An 18,429-nucleotide genomic window follows, 5' to 3' on the forward strand; every position below is an offset into this window, starting at 1 on the left:
CCTGGTAATCACTATTTTTCACTCATATTTAATGAACACGCAATACAAATACGCATATCAAGTTTATTGATGAATCCGTTTACAGTAAAAAGCACAACGCTAATAAACATAAACATAATTTTGTAAAAAGCGGTCCCCAGTTTCATTTAAATTCAAATATTCAATTGACTAAATATTGTCTACGAGCATGTACAAAATAAGAAGGAACGTTGATGTCACAATACCATTGCCAAATTGACTAATTTGAATTCTAACATCAATTTAGCTTTGTAAAGATTTATATTTCACTGTATGTAAATTAATGTAGCATTCTAAATTATTTAACAAAATAATTTCTGTTAAGTAATAAAAGTAATAAGAATTAATTATAAACATCAAATTTCATAGAAGCATGGCGAATTTTCAAAATTATTGTATACGAATTTTGTCCGAGCCGTGCTCAGCGGCGTTCTTTGCCAGTGACTTAATCATTCTCTACAGTAAATCAACCTACCCATTGCTATGTATATACAAACTCGTACATACACGTGAATCTTCTCGACTAACATAGAAACAGCATTGAGAATACTATGAAAGCAGAAAACATTGTATATATAGATATGAATATGAGCAAGCTTCAAATTCGACAATCACGGTGAATGTCAGTAGACCAATCTAACACAACAAGATATACCAACACTCTTTCCACCACCATCCACCACCTAGGTAGGTATATTCACAATAAAGCCACCAGGAACACGAACGCTTCATAGTTTCTAATATATGGAAAGTGAAAAAACACAATCGTAAGTACATGCCTTAAAAAGACAATATATCACTTACTTGTGAAATAGTAGATTCGTGCACGAAATTTTACTCACTTCGAAATTTTTGGGAGTGGAACATCTTAAATATATAGTGAATTCGCGCCTCATTCTTCCTCATAATAAATACGTTATGTTATGAATGAGCCTTACCAGCGTCTCCATGTTGAATAGGCTCCATCCAATACATCTCTCTACCATCACATTCTACATTGATCGTTTCACCAAAACAAGAAGTGTCTTTTATTGGTACATTGTCTAGTAAGAGATGTTCCTCACTCTCCTGTTCCACCTGTTGATCAACTCCCTGTAACATTACATATTTGTATAGCCAATAAGTCATCGTATGTCAAATCTATAGAGACGTGTTACTGTTAAACGAAGAACATACTCATCACAAAGCAAAGCACGTAAAAAACATATTTCCATACCCAATGAGATCTGACATTGTTAACGTGGCAATATATTGAAAGGAATTTGCGTTGTTGGAAGAAAATTAAATCTGAAAAAGCTGCCAGTCAAGAGACAACATGTTGAATTTAATTTTTAAATCAAACACGTTGTCATGAAAGCATGTGATTCTTTCATTTTTTTAAAATAGTTTAGCAATGTTGGTAATAATTCTCTTCTGAATAAATTCAAGAGGATGAACTACACGTATTTAGGAAACACACTCAATTAGTTTAGTGTGTGGAAATATAGAAATAAAACTAGTAGATCCAATACATACATTTATTAAGGGATACACCAGTACACAAATGTAAGAATATGTGATAAATGTCACATACCTGTTCAGTGTCATTTTCCAAATTTCTTTTTAATTTGGATGGTTCCACATTCTTACTTGCACGCAATGGTCTCACGAAACATTTGTCACCACCTTTAGGCGCGATTACCTCTAATCTCTGAAAGTAAACAAACACACTATTTCACAACTGTGAATTTGAAGCATATAAAATGACAATATAACAGACGAATATGTAAAACAATACTTGTTAAAGAAATCGTTATAGTAATCAGTGATTATCTTACTCTGTTGAAATCTTTGATAATAGTGGCATCATCGGAATGTGAAGTGCGGTAGATTTCGATATTTTCTTCTTCATTAACGGTAATAGTCTGCTCTTCATCTCCAAGGATCACATTGAAAATCGCTGGCTGTGATAACGGAGAAATAAATTAATTACAAAAATTCGTTTTTGTGTTAATTTTTAGGCTTCATGCAATAAATGTATTCAAACACCTTATGATCAGCTGCATATACTAAAATTATATATATATATAGAGTTTGAATTTGAATGATCATGTATTATAGGGAATAAAGAATACACAATGTATCAAATATGTTTATAAATACAGTTATTGATCAACTGACTGATTTGTTCATACTTACACTACTAGTACTATCAGTAGGAGCTGCAGCCACATATACGACAACGAAACACAACACTGCTACAATGATTTTCATCTTATGACAGGAATTGACAGTTTTCTGTTAACACTGTTAACTGCTGACAAAATGTTGAGCAATGTACCGAGATGATTGTCTTTGCTCATTTATATACACTATAACCCATAACCACGTGATGTTTGTCTCAACCTGTCAATCCCAGCCATGTCCTGGTTGGGTGAACGTTTTTAAGTACGTTTTAATTAGTTTTCTCCGAAATGGCGCGTTCGTCGTACCCATTGACACAAATTGAATAGCTATTACAGAGCTATCAAAGCATTTTGGTCATGTTTGTAACCACATGAACCAGGAAGAGGGACAGGAATATACCTATTTCGACTTTGATAATAATTAATAAACATAGAAGTACATGGTTACTCATTGTTTCACATAAACAAGTTAGATGAGAAATACGTTATATCGAATACATTTAATGATGTGTTGTTATATTGAATTATGATTGTTAAATGTAAAATACAACATTTTTGAATTGAGTCAGGTGACGTGCAACTGATTTGAAACTAAACCTTATGAATGCATGATCCATTAATAAAACGAACCCATACTGGGTTGTCAATTAGTCTCAATATTATCAGAATTAATGAACTCCGACGTCTTTTTTCTGCATACTCCAGTGAAACAGGGCCGTATTCATCTGTTTGAGTACATCTAAAGCAAATTTTCACCAGATACAATTCTTAGTGTTTTGGTCATATTGATCAAACATCTTACACAGTTTGACAAGGCCAAATTAGATCCTGATTACTTGCAGAAATTACATATTGACAAAACACAATACTACTGAACGCGCCGTTTTGTACATTTTTTGGCAAATGAGGTCTCCATATTATGAAGGGATAGATAGGGGAAATCCGCGCCACAGGTCACAAACCTTTCATTAAAAATAAAACGGATCTATACAAGGTGTGAATGCATAAGTGATGAACGTACAGACACGTTCTAATTACTATCCTCTAACATTTAAACAAAGTTAACAATTGTTAGTCTTGCCTGTAATCAAACCAATGATAATGTATTAAGATTAACTTGTCTGTCAAGCGTCGTGCGACGTTGTTGTCTTCCACCGTCGTTCACAATTTGTCAAGTAATTGTACCTATTTGAGAGAGAAATCTCTAGGGCGCCCTCTAAGGGGATAATTAGTTAAAAACGGTTCATTCCAATTCATTTGAGCGGATAGTACGCTGGGTTGAAGTGTCTGCCTCTGTCCAATCAGCTGAAAGTCCGGAGAATGATGAGATACATACATAGAGCTTTTTTAGAGTTGATAATTGCGAAGAAATAATTAGAAAGAAATGCAAAGGTTGTCACATGTTCTAATGGAACTTAAACTAGCATATCGCCAAATCTTGGTGAACCCCTATGATTATAACTTATAATATTCAAGCTGCAGTATTTTTTCTTTGACTCTAAAATGTCAGTCGTCTTGCACACGACTGTATGTCAGTGAACGACAAACACGGTGACGTATTTCTTCAACTGAGTCTACCACAGGAAGTAAAATGGATGTCAATTCACATAACAGTGATCAAGAAACGGAACTCTGTAACTGTAATGACAAAGAAAGTTTTGAAGTTAAGCTGATCAATAAAATTCAATCAACACCAGCAAGTCCACCATTAAGTATAACTAAAGTTTTTCAGGGTCACTACAGATCTCTGGATAAGAGACATAATCAACTAGAAGGTGAGCTAAACAATGTCAGTTTAGCAGTTGATATGACAGTATTGACAGTATAAATGATGAAAGAATCAAAGTGAATAATTCTATGACTGAAGAGAGGAAGGAGGATTTAGCTACCATTGAGGGAAAACTTAAATATGTTAATATTAGTATGAACATAGAAGAAAAAAAGTTGCAGAATTAACAAGCTCATTAAATAAACTTGCCACAAAATATGATGAAATAGAATCAAGATTGAAAGATCATGTACAGCATAGCGAACACAAGCATGTTAAAGAGATGCACAAAATAAAAGAATACATGATGGAGTACATTAAGGAAGAATGTAGTAAAAAGATGAAGAAAATGAATGGATATTGGATGGCAAACAGTGAGAAGGAACAAGCTAATGAAATTAAGGAAATGAAAGAATACATGGAATATAACGAAATTAACCATACTAAACAGTTTAAAGAAATGATAGATGCTAACTCTCTACTAATGAAGGAAAACATTGACTTGACAGCAAACAATAAAATGCTGGCTAGTCAAGTTAAGAAATTAGAAGAGAAGTATGATAACTTGGAAACAATAGTACAAGGAATGGATACTGGCTTTCAACCTGTTAAGAAGACTTCTACATCAAGTCAATGTGATCCACATAAGCCAAGTTTAAAGAATCAAGTTGGTGAAAAACACATACTACACATACTACAGAATCAGCTACCAGATATTTGGACACCAAAGGAAGAAGGAATGTTAAAAATGACAAAAAATAAAGCCAAGTAACAGTGGTAAAAAAGATGAATCTGCTAAACAGTCCAATAAAATAGTACTGATTGGCGACTCATTATTAAAACATATTAATGAAGAACAATTATCTAGAAACCGAGTAGAGAAAGTACGCTCATCAACCTTAGCTGATGCAACTAATCACGTCAATGCAATGTCATTAAAAGATGTTGATAAAATAATACTTCATGTTAGCAGCAATGACATTGCTAACAATAGAAAAAGTGAGGATGTTGCTGAAGATATTATGAACTTGGCTCAACAAGCTAAGTCTAACATGAAACCAGCCAATAGCGTCATCATATCAGGTATACTACCTAGAGGTAATACTGACATGAATAAGAAGATAAAAGTTAAGTCATATGTAGACAACCAAGATGGTATAGTATTTGTTGTCCACAAGAAACGATATGGTGCTAAGAAATAATACCATGTGAACAATGTACACCTCAATGATATTGGCACTAAAATACTTGCATCTAATATAATAAATGCTATGAGAAATAAACCAAGAGCAGGAAACAGACTCTCAAATGTTAGACAACAAAGATATAATACAAAGAGACAAATAACTCAAAACTATAGTACCGGTAGTACTAGCCACCATAACAACAACAAAAGACAAACAACCAGAAATACACGTGACAACAGCAATAAGGACAATAAAGAAATTACCAGTCATAATACAAACAGCAACATAGCTGAAAACCATGGGTACTCTCCAATGTACCACATGCTTACACCTGACTGGTATCAACATGGGATTCACTTGTCATCACAACAACCACCACTACCTATGCCTATGATACCAAAGTATTTTCCTTCTGCACCTTACTCGTATCCTCCTTGGGGATATAGTGGATAAGTAATGAACAGATTCAAGCAACAACTGAAAGTTACTTCTTGGAATGTACACGGTTTGAAATCTTGCATTAATGATAATCTTTTTATTGATTTTGTTAGAAACCATGATGTTATATGTTTATTAGAAACATGGTTAGACAGTAGTGTTAAGATTAGACAGGCAGAAAAATAAAAATGCTAGGAAATCCTCTGGAGGTTTAGTAATTCTATTTAAATCTACACTTAAGAAAGGTTTAAGTAAAATTACCAGAAAATGTAAGGAGTCCCTTTGGATTAAAATGCATAAAGAATTCTCTGGTTTAGATAAAGATTTATACTTATGTAGTGTATATATCCCACCATTGAGATCATCATATTATCTCAACAGTAATATTTCTGGTGAAGATATATTTGATATCATCACGGATGAAACTCTGCAGTTTTCAAATTATGGAAATGTGTGCATTCTGGGTGACTTGAATTCCAGCAGGACAAAAGGATGCAAGAAGAAAAAGATGCAGCTATACCATACACATATACTTTCTTATGTTACTAACAAGGACATTGACATCTCATTGTTTCCTTCCAAAAATATATCTGGGACAATTCTACAAAATCAAGCTTCATTTTGCAACTAAATTCCCAAGAAACTACTAGTAAAATTAAAAATTTTCTGGAAACTAACTTTGAACACAAAGACAGTGATAGCTTGGTATTAGAGTTCAATGACATAATTCATTCTGCTGCAGACAAATCTATGAAATTTGTCAAAATTACGAATTCTAATAAAAATAGAAAAAGAAATACTAAACATAAATGGTTTGACAGTGACTTGGAAACTATCCAAAAGAACTTGAAAAACATTTCAAAGAAAGTTGGCAAATTTCTATTTGATGTAACACTGAGAATTATAGTTATAGAAAGCAAATCAAATTCAAAACATGTAAATTCAAACAAAAACTGTTAATTTTTTTTTAATACTTAAAAGTATGGAGAAATATAATCCGGCACATTTTTGGCAAACCATTGAACAAATTAAAGAATTTAACAACTGTGATGGTAAACAAAGTTCAACTACAGTTCCTGCAGCAGAATGGATTAATCATTTCCCTGGAACTTCTGACAAAGCTACTGAGTTAGAAGTACAGACAGCACTAGAGGAGAGCATAACTAAACTAAGTGGTAACCCTGACTTTGATAAAAAGATTACCATTAAAGAAATTAATGATGCTATCACAAACTAAAAACTGTAAAATCATCTGGTCCTGATGCTATAACCAACGAGATGTTCAAATACTCCACACCATCACTTATACTTTGTATTAACAAACGTTTCAATCAAATCTTATCAAGTGGAAGATTTCCAACTGAGTGGAACACTAGTTATCTAGTACCACTGCATAAAGCTGGGGATATTACAGATGTTAACAACTATAGAGGAATTGCCTTATCAAATTCCATTTCAAAACTTTTTAATATTATTCTTAACAATAGGCTACAATTATATTTGTACAACCAAAATTATCTTCCAAATGATCAATTCAGTTTTCGAAAGAACCACCGTACAACTGATAGTATTTTCATATTAAAATCACTCATTAATAAATAAACAATAAGGGGAATAAAGCATATCTATATGCTTGTTTTGTCGACTTGCGAAAGGCTTTTGACAGTGTTTGGCGGGAAGGCATGTTGTTTAAATTACTGAAAGCAGAAACAGAATTTTTCCACTTGATAAGATCAATGTACTCTACCACAAAATATGCAATCAAAACAACACATGGTTGCACTGATAGATTTCTGTCATTAACTGGTGTAAAACAGGGGTGCAATCTAAGCCCACTCCTGTTTAACATTTTTATTAATGATCTTTCTAAAAATATTTATTTAAATCTTGTGAATCTGGAAGGTGTATCAATCAATTCATTACTCTTTGCTGATGATGTTGTGATACTCTCAGATTCAAGCACAAGAATGCAAAATAGTCTTGATAAATTTGAACAGTACTGCAAAAAGTGGAAACTTCAAGTCAATATCAATAAGACAAAAATTATTATATTTAATAGATTAGGTAGGCTAATTGAAATGGATTTCTACCTAAATTTTAACAAAATCCAAGTAGTTACATCATATAACTATCTTGTTATCATTTTTCAAAGTAATGGTAGTTTTAAACTTGCCATTGACAATCTGGTAATGAAAGCACAACGTGCATTAGGTATTCTCAGACAAACCATCACTTTACATAACCAAACTTTTTCTATTATTAATGCTTTACAGCTTTTTAAAAGTACAGTCTTACAGATCTTAATGTATGGCTCAGAAATTTGGGGGCTTTTACCTTCAAGATTTACAAATCTAAACAAGATGATCAAATTGATACAAAAAGATTTGTTAATAATCTCTTTAATGACAGATCACAATTTGAGCAACTTCACATTAAGGTCTGTAAGAGTGTATTAGAAATGCACAGGCGTTCAAGTAATAGTGCTTCTAGAGCTGAACTTGGACGCTATCCTGTCATTACTGAAATATGTGCACAATTATCTAAATACAAGAAAAGAATTGAAAACAACACCAGCAATTGCAGTCACTTAGTACATTGTGCTTATATCTCAGAAACCAAAATCAAAAGTAATACATGGGCAACATTTGTAAATAAATTACATGAGATAACTAAAACTGGTGATGCTGATGACAATACTCTGCTTAAGGTGGAGATGCAGTTTACCTGACCGGTATTTTAATTAGTTAATTAGAAAACCAAGATGACCTCCCTTGTCCACAAAATTATATATTTTTGGAAAGCTTATTGTATGAATTTTAAAATTTTGTTAGTAGAAAGTGCCGTCTTGAAAACTGTCTACCAGTTGTCAATTTTGCACGGCAGCAGCCCAAATTTCGCTACTTCAAGTTTATGCTTAAATTAACACCCAGGCTAGTTGTCTGTACGATTGTTGTAACACTGTTCAACCACAAACAATGCCCCGACGGCGTTTTGAAGATAAACACATTGTCAATCATTTGTGAAGATTTCAAAACAAAAGGTCAAAGCGTCTAGGAGCTATATTTTTTAAAGTTCTGGGATGTGCACTAAAAAGAAGCTGAGATATTTGCTAATTTGCGTAACGACTCACTCAGTAAGAAGTTTGCTAATGCTCATAATTGAAATGGCTGTAACAGTTCCAAATTTAAATGTATTATTGTTTTGTTAAAAGTTAAATATAGTGCATAATATGGAGATCCCGTCATTTCTTTTTTCACCATGTTTCTTTTTTATTATTTATGTACAGCCTTGCTAAATCTTGCTTAGCATTCAAAAGAGAGAATATTTGCACCTGTTATCTATATTTTAAAATCGTTTTTTTTCAGCATGTTCCACTATTCACAATTCTACAAAATGTTAACAGTCTATAGCCAAGACTGTTTGGATAATAAAAAACAAACAAAAAAATCACTCCCAAGTGCATCTCTACCTTGAGTCAAAATTCAAAGAAATCTATGTTGAAAAAGTTTGGCTACCAACAGTCCAAACAACCCAAAACAATAAATTACGTACATACACTCAGTTCAAACCCACAACCTCAAGTAAATAATGCACAACATAGAACCAGCTTCACCAAATTTAGGATATCTGCAACTACCCTACCAATTGAAAAACTTAGATATCAAGGGATACCTCCAGAGGAAAGAAAGTGCCAACTTTGTAACAATGGGGTTATTGGCAATGAAATCCATGCACTTTTAGACTGTAACCATACTGGAATAACAAATGCTCGTACTGAATTTCTGAATGTAGTTAGCATTTATAATGAAAGTATCCTTAAATTATCAAAACAACAAATGTTTACAGAAATTTTAAGTTCGAGAGATGGGTTCATTGGCAATAGTGCTAGCAAATTTATTGACAGCATATTATTTTACTATAAGTAATTTTACTTAGACTTTAGTTATTTATGTCTCGTGTGTGTACTTGTGTTTTATTATATTTAATGTCTTTTGACATTTAGTGTCAAATAAAATATACTATACTATACTATGGTCGGAGCAGGACGTGTTTTTGAACGCTCCTGATCTCGGCCAACTGGCTCGTCTTTTGCTGCCTTTGTGAGTACAGTGCTTGTTTTTCAACGCTTCCACGTTTCGTATATAGTATCACTGGTTATGTGTGAGTATTTCTTATTCATTTTTGTTGGTTATTTTCTCGTTTTTAGGAGACGTTTCCCTTGTTTGATTGTGGGTCGAAGTAAACAGCAACCAAGATGGCGGCCGTTCAAACAAAAGCTTCGTCCACACCTGCTGTTAATCTTAAAAGAAGACATGCAGTTCGTTGTGAAAGTGTGGATGGTATTCCAGTTCAAACGTACGTGGAAACAGCGGCCGATTTAATCGGTGGTAACAACATAATTGCTGCTTCAAGAATGAACAAATCTGTTGTGATTTTTATGTCATCAGTTTCCTGTGTTGACATGGTTTGTGCCAATGGAATGGACATTGGCGATTTGTCTATTTCGGTAGAGCCACTTGTCCGTCCATCCACCAAAGTGGTTTTATCAAATGTGCCACCTTTTCTACCAAATGAATGCATTACTCGTGCTCTAACAACATATGGACGGGTAATGAGTGGTGTTCGTATTATCTCACTTGGTAGCAAAAAACCAACGTTAAAGCATGTTCAATTTTTTCGAAGGCAGGTTTATGTGCATCTCAAAAACACAAATATTAATGGTGTTTATTGCTAATTGTGAATGACAACCAAACTTTCAATATATATGTTTCAACCGATGATTTTGCATGTTTTTTATGTCATCAAAAAGGTCACACACGTAATAACTGCCCAAACAAACACTCTATTGTTATGCAAAATAAAAACCCAGAAAACAATGGCGATGCAATTCACACTTTGACAGACGGACCAGAACAGAATTCCACAGAAAGTGCCAATAACAAAAATGACACACTGAACAATGGTAACTCTCAATTTTCTTCTATGGATGAGGGGTCGGACAGTCAACAATTGTGTCAGGGTAAAAATAATACTGAAAATTGCATTGTCTACAGGCCTTTAGCACATCTTGGACTGCTTTGTCATGCTGTGTGCTAGTTTCAGCTGCAATCAGTATGTCAACTTTAAGACTGTGTACATTATCTATTTGTCTAAAGATTCTACCAAGGTCGACTTGAAACACATCTTGTGCGGATATCAGACCGACAGGCAATCTTGTGAAACAGTATCTTCCAAAGATTGTACTAAACGTTGTTAGCAGTTGTGACTCTGTGTCAAGTGCTATATTCCAATATCCACTGCGTAGATCCAATGTTGTGTGTTCTTTTGGTCTGGCAGGATATCATCAAGTGTTTTGGCGTAATAGTGTGATCTTTTGATGAACTTATTTAGCTCACGGGGATCCAAGCAGATGCGTAGTGATCCGTTAGGCTTGGTGACCAACACAATGCTGTTCACCCAGTCAGTGGGTTCTTGCACTTATAAGGCGATCCAGTTCCTGTTTTAAGGGTATTTTCAATGCATCTGGTGTTCTTCTTGCTGGAATTATCACAGGTGTTGCATCATCAGACAGCTCAATTTTGTAGTCTGTGTTTATCTTGCCAACACCCTCAAATACATCTGGATTGTCCTTTACTAACTGCTCTTTAGTGCTGTAGGCTATAGTTTCCTCCACGTCATATTCTGTACAGCATTTGTGTCCCTCACAAGGGAATTTGACAAGTTCTAGGCATGTGCATAATCTTGAACCAAATTGTTGTTTCCATGCTCTGATATAAAACATTCTACATCTCTTTCCTGTTTGCCTTTGTGTTCAACAACAGTGCCCAGTGGTTTCGCTTTCCACATTTCTTATTTGTTTCTCCACTTTTGTCTGAAGATTGACACCTTCTTGCCCAGTGGTTTCGCTTTCCACATTTCTTATTTGTTTCTCCACTTTTGGCTGAAGATTGACACCTTCTTGCCCAGTGGTTTCGCTTTCCACATTTCTTGCATATTTGGCCAAAAGCTGGACACGTTCTTGGCTGGTGAGTTAAACCACAATTTCTGCATTCCTTGTGTGGTTTTGACTTGTCGTCATTTGACAGGTCCCAACTATTGAATTTACGCAATCTTTCTTCCCCTGTTGCCAGCAAGATATTAGCAGCCTTTTCTTCGTCTTTCACATTTTTCACGGCGAAATAAAGCTCTATACGATGTTTGAATAAACTGAATGACTCTGTTAGCTTATCAGATTCCCAGGTCATGGTAGGGAGATTATCAGCCATGTTTGTTTTGTCTGGATCAGAACTTGCAAATGTTTGTGAGTCAGAAGTCAACTTACGCCAGTTTTCAGCTACTTGGGTATCACTTTTTTCTAACTTGAACGTCTTGGGTCACCATGTTATGTTATTTATGCAGCATGAAGGTTTGAACTCATTTAATTCAAGTAAAACCACTCTGGTTTACAACGAGTGAAACTGACAGTAATGGCTGCCACCAACCTGGGTCATAGGTCATAACAGATGTAGTACTCTCTGTCAAGAGAGGGCGCACTACAGTTACTATTCATATGTGATATCATAACAGCAACCATCCCAAAATACCGTTTTATGAGAATTTATTGGCCTTTGTTTTCACCATGACGGTTGCCCGAACCAAGAATAAATGTCGCTGCGCACAGTGGAATCTGTGTTTGCTTGGATGTCCAGGCAATACAGCGACGATATCCATACATCATGTAACTCACAGATATTCAAGCTATACTTAGTGCCGAGTCTGATGTGTTCGTTTTTAGTAGCACTAGAAATAGTAAATCATTGTGTTATTATGCTTTATCGAGCGTGGTAATAGTGTTGACACCACTGTTGAGCATTATAGAAGAGTTGGTGTTATACCTCAAAGCTCATGTCACTGCAACATAAATTAGACATAAGACATCAGAAATTCAAAGCTCCAAGCGCTTTCTGACAATCATTGTAACAAAGCTTTTTATTGGTCGATAAATTCTCTATCGCGCAACCACATGACATACACGGTTATGAATAAAATTACCGCACGGTTTTGTAGAGGGGGGAATCATGTCCTAACGGAACAACACCGTACAGGCGGACGATTGTTCTATGTTACTCGGTTTTTAATCATTTTTTTTTTGTATTTACTCAAAAAAAGAAATATTTAACTACGCTAGAAATGTATATTCTATGTAACTGATTTCACCAATTTTACTTCTTTTATGTGATAAACTTAGTTAGTATGCAAAAACACCGTGTATTTATTAACTTAAGCAGTGTGAATGTATGTGCGTGTGTGAGAGCGCCCTTTATCGTTCAATAATACAATTCATGCCGGGTGTGACGTCATTGCCCGGTCGATTGGGGAAATAATATGATAGTTTATGCTAATTTAACCTAATTTACTCACAACGTCTTGCTTCAATTTTAAAATTTTAATTTATGCAAATTTATTCACGCAATCCTATTGTGACGTCATAATTATTTAAATTCCAGTTCATGGTAATTTATGTGAATTTATGCACATACCCCATTGTGATGTCATAATTTAAGCTAATTTATGCATATTATATTGTGCCGTCATGATTTATGCGTACTCTATTACGGCGTCATAATCTATGCTAATTTATGTATTTTTTGTGACACCAAATGACGTCATAATTGGTGTTAATGTATGCACGGATTCTATTGTGACGTCTTAATTATTCAAGTCTACCTATAGTGTGCCCTTAACTAAGACCTGTCATCGATGACACGTGCGGTATTAACATTTTGTCTGACCATGAAAAGCTTTGAAAACCCAGTCTTGCCGTACATTGCACCCTTTGTAATTTAGAAATTTGCTTATTTGTGATCAAATACAATAACCCAATCTAGATTCCACGCGAGTATATACAATAATCTCAGTACCTTTGATGGACAGGCATTTTTTTTAATCTAGAAACTTCCACTCTATTGATAAAATGGTGATTTGCAAATGGAACTAACATAACATGACTCGCGTCGACTTCATTACTGACAAGAATAATGGTATCATATACATCAATAAAACTAACCCTTAGCCTGTTTAGTTGAGGGTTGCGCCATTGTCACTTTGTTGTCGTACATCCAATCGTTCAATTCACGTAGTAGAATTGTATGTAATCTGAACCCGAATGAAACGAAACATATTCCAGGGTATCATTCATGTGTATATACGTAATATGATGCTTGATTGATTAGTAAGTGTTGGTAGGAGGCTGCCATCCAAACAATGTTTTAGATTTTCCTGTCGTTCACACAATAATTTTATTTTATGCTGTCGTTTACAAAATCCATATATATTGTCACCAAGTAAACAAATCTTTGTCAAAATCAAATACTATTTGAAACAAGAAATCGTGATAAATAATTATTAAGTAGTCAAATAAACACTTATTGATCATCTATAACCATCTAACTACCACTTTGCACTTGTTGTAAAACAGATTCCGTGCTACAATATATATTGTATGCGGACTGAAACATTCCCCCGTTGAATGCACCGTAATATTGTTGAAATCAGATTAAAATCAGGTTTCTCCAACAATAGCAAAACAATTGACTATTTGCACACAGTTGGGAACGCGCCATTGAACAATGATGAATTACATTTTGTGATTATAAATAATGCATGTCAACGATAATAATCAGTCACTTTGATCACACATAGTGTGTTGACATTCTGGTTGGGAAGGGGTCAAAAACACGTGATTAAATGAGTGTGGTCCCGATAAGATTAATGACACCATTATTTGGTAATAGATAAAATCAGTATGACCATTTTGTAACTGACACTGAAATTTGACATAAGATTTAGTCGCTTGGATACTTCATTCCTGAATAACCCACTTCGCTTTTATTAAGTATTTTATTTCATTTTAACTTAATACCGTCTAGTGGTGAGGAAGAACGTCAATATTGATTTTATATAATATTTATTACTAATGAACTTGGAAATTTGTAATGAACAGCAAATTAATAATAAAATAATAATAACAACAAAATTAACTGTATATGCGGCCTTTGGTGATTTGTTTATGGGTGTAGTAAAGATTGAATAGAAGAACCAATATATGTCTTGAGAAATATAATATCATAATAAATATTATACATTATGCATGACCCTTAAAGTTCAAAAACAGCTTACTATGACAGCAATTGATATGACAGTGGCGGCGGCACGGAGGGGGGGGGGCAGAGGGGCGGTCGCCCCCTCGAAAACAATGTTGCAGGGGCGTCGCCTCCTCAAATATCAAGCAGGAAACTGAATAGTGATTTCAGAGGGTCTAGATTTCAAATGTTTTAAGGGGGAATATGTCCCTTGATCCCTCTGTAAGCTCGCGATGGGTGATGAGCATATCTCGACCTTCTATGCAACGTTTCGTGCCGCCGCCTCTGTATAATGATATTGGAAATTAAACTGATGATATGGAACTACAATAACCCAAGAAAGTATCATGAACTTAAGGTGTTATGCTAGACTGTCGTCAGTCGGTCGTACCTAATATTAATCTGTTATTATTAATAAATATTGTGTATAAACGTAATAGGCGTGAATAAATTGCGAACGCCGGGACAGGAAGTATGGAGTGCCGTTAGGCACGACCGACTGTCCGGTGCTGCAATTCACTGGTAAGATTTCTTACCAGATCCGGGTACCTTCATATGCAAATGAATAGTCGCGAAGATGTCTATCGCGAACTTGTGGCCAATCGTGAAAAGTGTCAGGGGTCGCTGGCTACACTGATCACCCACGAAGTTACGCGAAGTTTGTTTTGACTGTACTATACGCGATCGCGACACTTTCTACAACAGTTGTTGAAATCACAAACAAATCTTGAAGAATGCATTACAAAAGTGCTCGAACGTTTAGACTACCATGATATGTCTTACAAAGAATACCAGCGAGACACTATCGTCTGCGTGTCGTGTTGACATTAGTCTTGTCAAACAGAAATTGTTTCGAAAGTTTCAGTTCTCATTCTCTTAGACGAAAATGCCTACGACCTTTCCAATAACTTTCGCTTAGTTTGTTGAAATTTCTTCAAGAACTCATCCATTGATCCATGTTTATATGCAGAGTTGACGCTCTCAGTCCACATTTTCGGCACGCATACGAACTGGCAAGATGTAGATCGATCGTCTCTGCCACAACAAATTTGCATTTCGTAGTTCAGTCAATCCCGTGAAACAGTCTCTTCCGGTTTTCTATATTTTCTATTTGACAGCCACAGACAATGCACAAACAATGGTTCTAGGCGATTTAATAGTTTTCTTTGCTATTTTGGTAGGAGCATGGTTAGTACCTTCCATGGTAGGAGTGACTGTATTCATCGTGTTCATAACGTGAACAACCAACGCATTCGGGGGGGGGGGTCATTTAGAATAAATTTGCATACATTATGTTAACATAATTTATTTCGTGACGTCAGCATCAACTATGAATTATTCATATCAACTAGAAACCTGCAGACGGGGAAGTCTCTGGGGACTAAAGTCCCTCGCGTGAAATGGTTCGCATTTACCATCGATCGCCTTCGGCGTTCAAATGTCTAGGGAACATTACACTAAGCCAGAGTACTGTGGACGGTCTAGTGTCATGCATAAAGAATGTTAATAATGAGTCGTCGTAGCGCATGTAAATCTACACGCGTTGTATACGTCGCTATGAGTCTCACATCAAACATGACGCGGCGCGACGATAACCGTCTTTTAACCTACTCGGAATTTTAACATACACCCAGCAAAAATAACTGTACTTGAAGAAAATCGCCCAGCGTCAAACTTAGGGAGGCAAACCCTGTTTAATTGTCACGAGTGTCTTTCCAACGAAACGAAACCTTCGAAGACGATATTAAGCTTGAAAATACTCCCATGGGCGTTCATTATGTGTTTGTGATGGGTTTAGTAGCCATAATTGCGTCGCAAAGAGATGCCGATCTCTTCAGCATGATGTTCACAAAACCATGTTTATCAAGTAGCTCGCGATATTCTTCAAACGATCGGCATTTGCTTCCAACGGATATCAGTGAAACTAAAGAGAACATCAACGAATGTATTTGTGTGGGCTTCTCATCGCCTGGAACCGGTTCCAATATCAGAACAGCGCCACCAGGTTGGAGGGCTTCAAAAATTCTATTAAGGACATTTGCAAATAAATCTCCAGGCCAAATATTTACTGTGTTGGACAGGATAAATAAATCCACTCTTGGAAGAGGGTCGCGTAGTGGATCGCCCCCTTGGAAACAGACGGACGATTTAGTCCTCATAGACCCCTGGTTACGGAACTTTTCAACGACTTCGACAACAGCTGGTAGATCATACACTACGAACTGCATGCTCGGGTAGGTATCTGCTAGTGAGTATGCTATCACCCCAGTACCCCCACCGAAATCACAAGCTAAACGATGTGAATTCAGTTCGAACAACTGTTGAGCCGGATCGCAGACGAACACTTTTCTGAATGAATGCATGGCCATTATGAAACCCTCGCATTTTTCACGGTCGATGACGAGCATTTCGGAAAGAAATACTGATTCTCCGAACGTCCGTTCAACCTGAGATTTTCCTTCGCGAATGGCGGACGTTAGGTATCGGGCTAACTGGAATATCATCTGATCTGTAAGCTCCACTACAGGGATGAGCGAATAAGGACTTGACGATGTCAGGTATTTGCAAGACAACTCACTGTTTGTGTAACCATCGTTGGGAGAAGCAGAGTCTTCTTGTACTCCTTTCTGTACATAGCCCATCAGTACAAGCATATTCAGTAGGTCCTGGGTGGCCGAGAAGTCGGTTTCCATAACTTGACTAATCTCCTCAGCTGTCTGCTTTCCGAATGCTAAAATATCGAACACTTTCATATTACAAGCTGAGATCAAAGCTCGTGTGTAAACATATCCATGTATATGCTGAAAAATACCCACTGCCTGGTGCGTCATGGTGCTCGTCGATAAGTGGCCTTACTCAACACGTTTCGTTTACTCGATGTCTTGTTCGAATGTACGTTCTTGGAGTTCGCATTCCTCCCTAAAATGCTCGTATAACTGGTTCACAGTACAAATAATACTCCCCAAGTTAGCTGTAATTTCAACGCAATCATAAATCAGACCATCACCTAGTTGGCAAAAGACTCGTATTTGCAAATCCATTTTAGTACTAAATCACCTTCTCGCCAAATAATAGTGTGGTCGCAACATGACTAATTCCCAAATTGCTGGTGAAATGATGCCTCTATTCAAAATATTATGTCGTTGTATCGAGGTTCTATCGATGAAAACGAATTAAATGACAATCAATAAGCTTGACCTGTTTGCAGTTTCTTTTAAATAAATTGTTGGTTGATCGAGTCTCATAGTGTAATTACTGTCGCTTCTACTACTCATTTGTCATTTATCATCCCGGGGATATATCCGAATAAACTATAGTTTCATTAAATTAGTTCTCGTTTCTGTCTTCTTCCTGTGAAATATATTACTAGAGTCGTGTTCTGGGTTGATCACATATTTGCGGAGGTTGGTCTCGTCATTTCAGTCATGGGTTAGGGTTAACTCCCACTGGCATTATGTATGATATGCGATATCAAAGGTACGTTTCTATGATAATAAATTTGTAACGCCATTTGTATCTTTCAATCTAAGCTCTACCCTGTTTGACAAACCCGATTTAATTCAAACTGTGTATGCAGACAGAATACACATCTCGACAACGTAATAGTTTGTGTTAGATATAACTAGCGGCAACTTCACGTTGTATTTATACTCACGAGATCCGTTATTTAGCATATCATGTACAAGTATCAACCGAGGCTCGGAAACCGTAACAATCGAATATTGTGTTAG

General features: G+C 35.8%; 2 protein-coding genes across 2 annotated transcripts; both read right to left on the reverse strand.

The window, feature by feature from the left end:
• Window positions 1–49: 49 nt before the first annotated feature.
• Window positions 50–2,330, reverse strand: LOC144364073 (uncharacterized). The gene is made up of 5 exons (XM_085491697.1): window positions 2,197–2,330; window positions 1,836–1,961; window positions 1,592–1,708; window positions 957–1,110; window positions 50–755 (listed from the first exon to the last, which is right to left on the reverse strand). The coding sequence occupies exons 1-5, from the start codon at window positions 2,269–2,271 to the stop codon at window positions 655–657; spliced, it is 573 nt and encodes a 190-aa protein (XP_085347823.1). The 5' UTR covers window positions 2,272–2,330; the 3' UTR covers window positions 50–654.
• A 14,143-nt stretch (window positions 2,331–16,473) lies between these two features.
• Window positions 16,474–17,529, reverse strand: LOC102800496 (putative bifunctional dTTP/UTP pyrophosphatase/methyltransferase protein). The gene has a single exon (XM_006824005.1). The coding sequence runs from the start codon at window positions 17,527–17,529 to the stop codon at window positions 16,474–16,476; it is 1,056 nt and encodes a 351-aa protein (XP_006824068.1).
• Window positions 17,530–18,429: the final 900 nt, after the last annotated feature.

The sequence above is a fragment of the Saccoglossus kowalevskii genome, chromosome 16, assembly GCF_978046115.1.
Source record: "Saccoglossus kowalevskii chromosome 16, keSacKowa6.1, whole genome shotgun sequence".
NCBI lineage: Eukaryota > Metazoa > Hemichordata > Enteropneusta > Harrimaniidae > Saccoglossus > Saccoglossus kowalevskii.

What these genes read in the sequence shown, in the direction of transcription:
- LOC144364073 (XM_085491697.1), bottom strand. Translation starts at nt 2,271, where the DNA reads ATGAAAATCATTGTAGCAGTGTTGTGTTTCGTTGTCGTATATGTGGCT. An exon ending in TTATCAAAGATTTCAACAGA is followed by an intron (nt 1,709 to 1,835) that starts GTAAGATAATCA and finishes GTTTACTTTCAG; the next exon opens with AGATTAGAGGTAATCGCGCC. An exon ending in TGGAAAATGACACTGAACAG is followed by an intron (nt 1,111 to 1,591) that starts GTATGTGACATT and finishes GTAATGTTACAG; the next exon opens with GGAGTTGATCAACAGGTGGA.
- LOC102800496 (XM_006824005.1), bottom strand. Translation starts at nt 17,529, where the DNA reads ATGACGCACCAGGCAGTGGGTATTTTTCAGCATATACATGGATATGTT.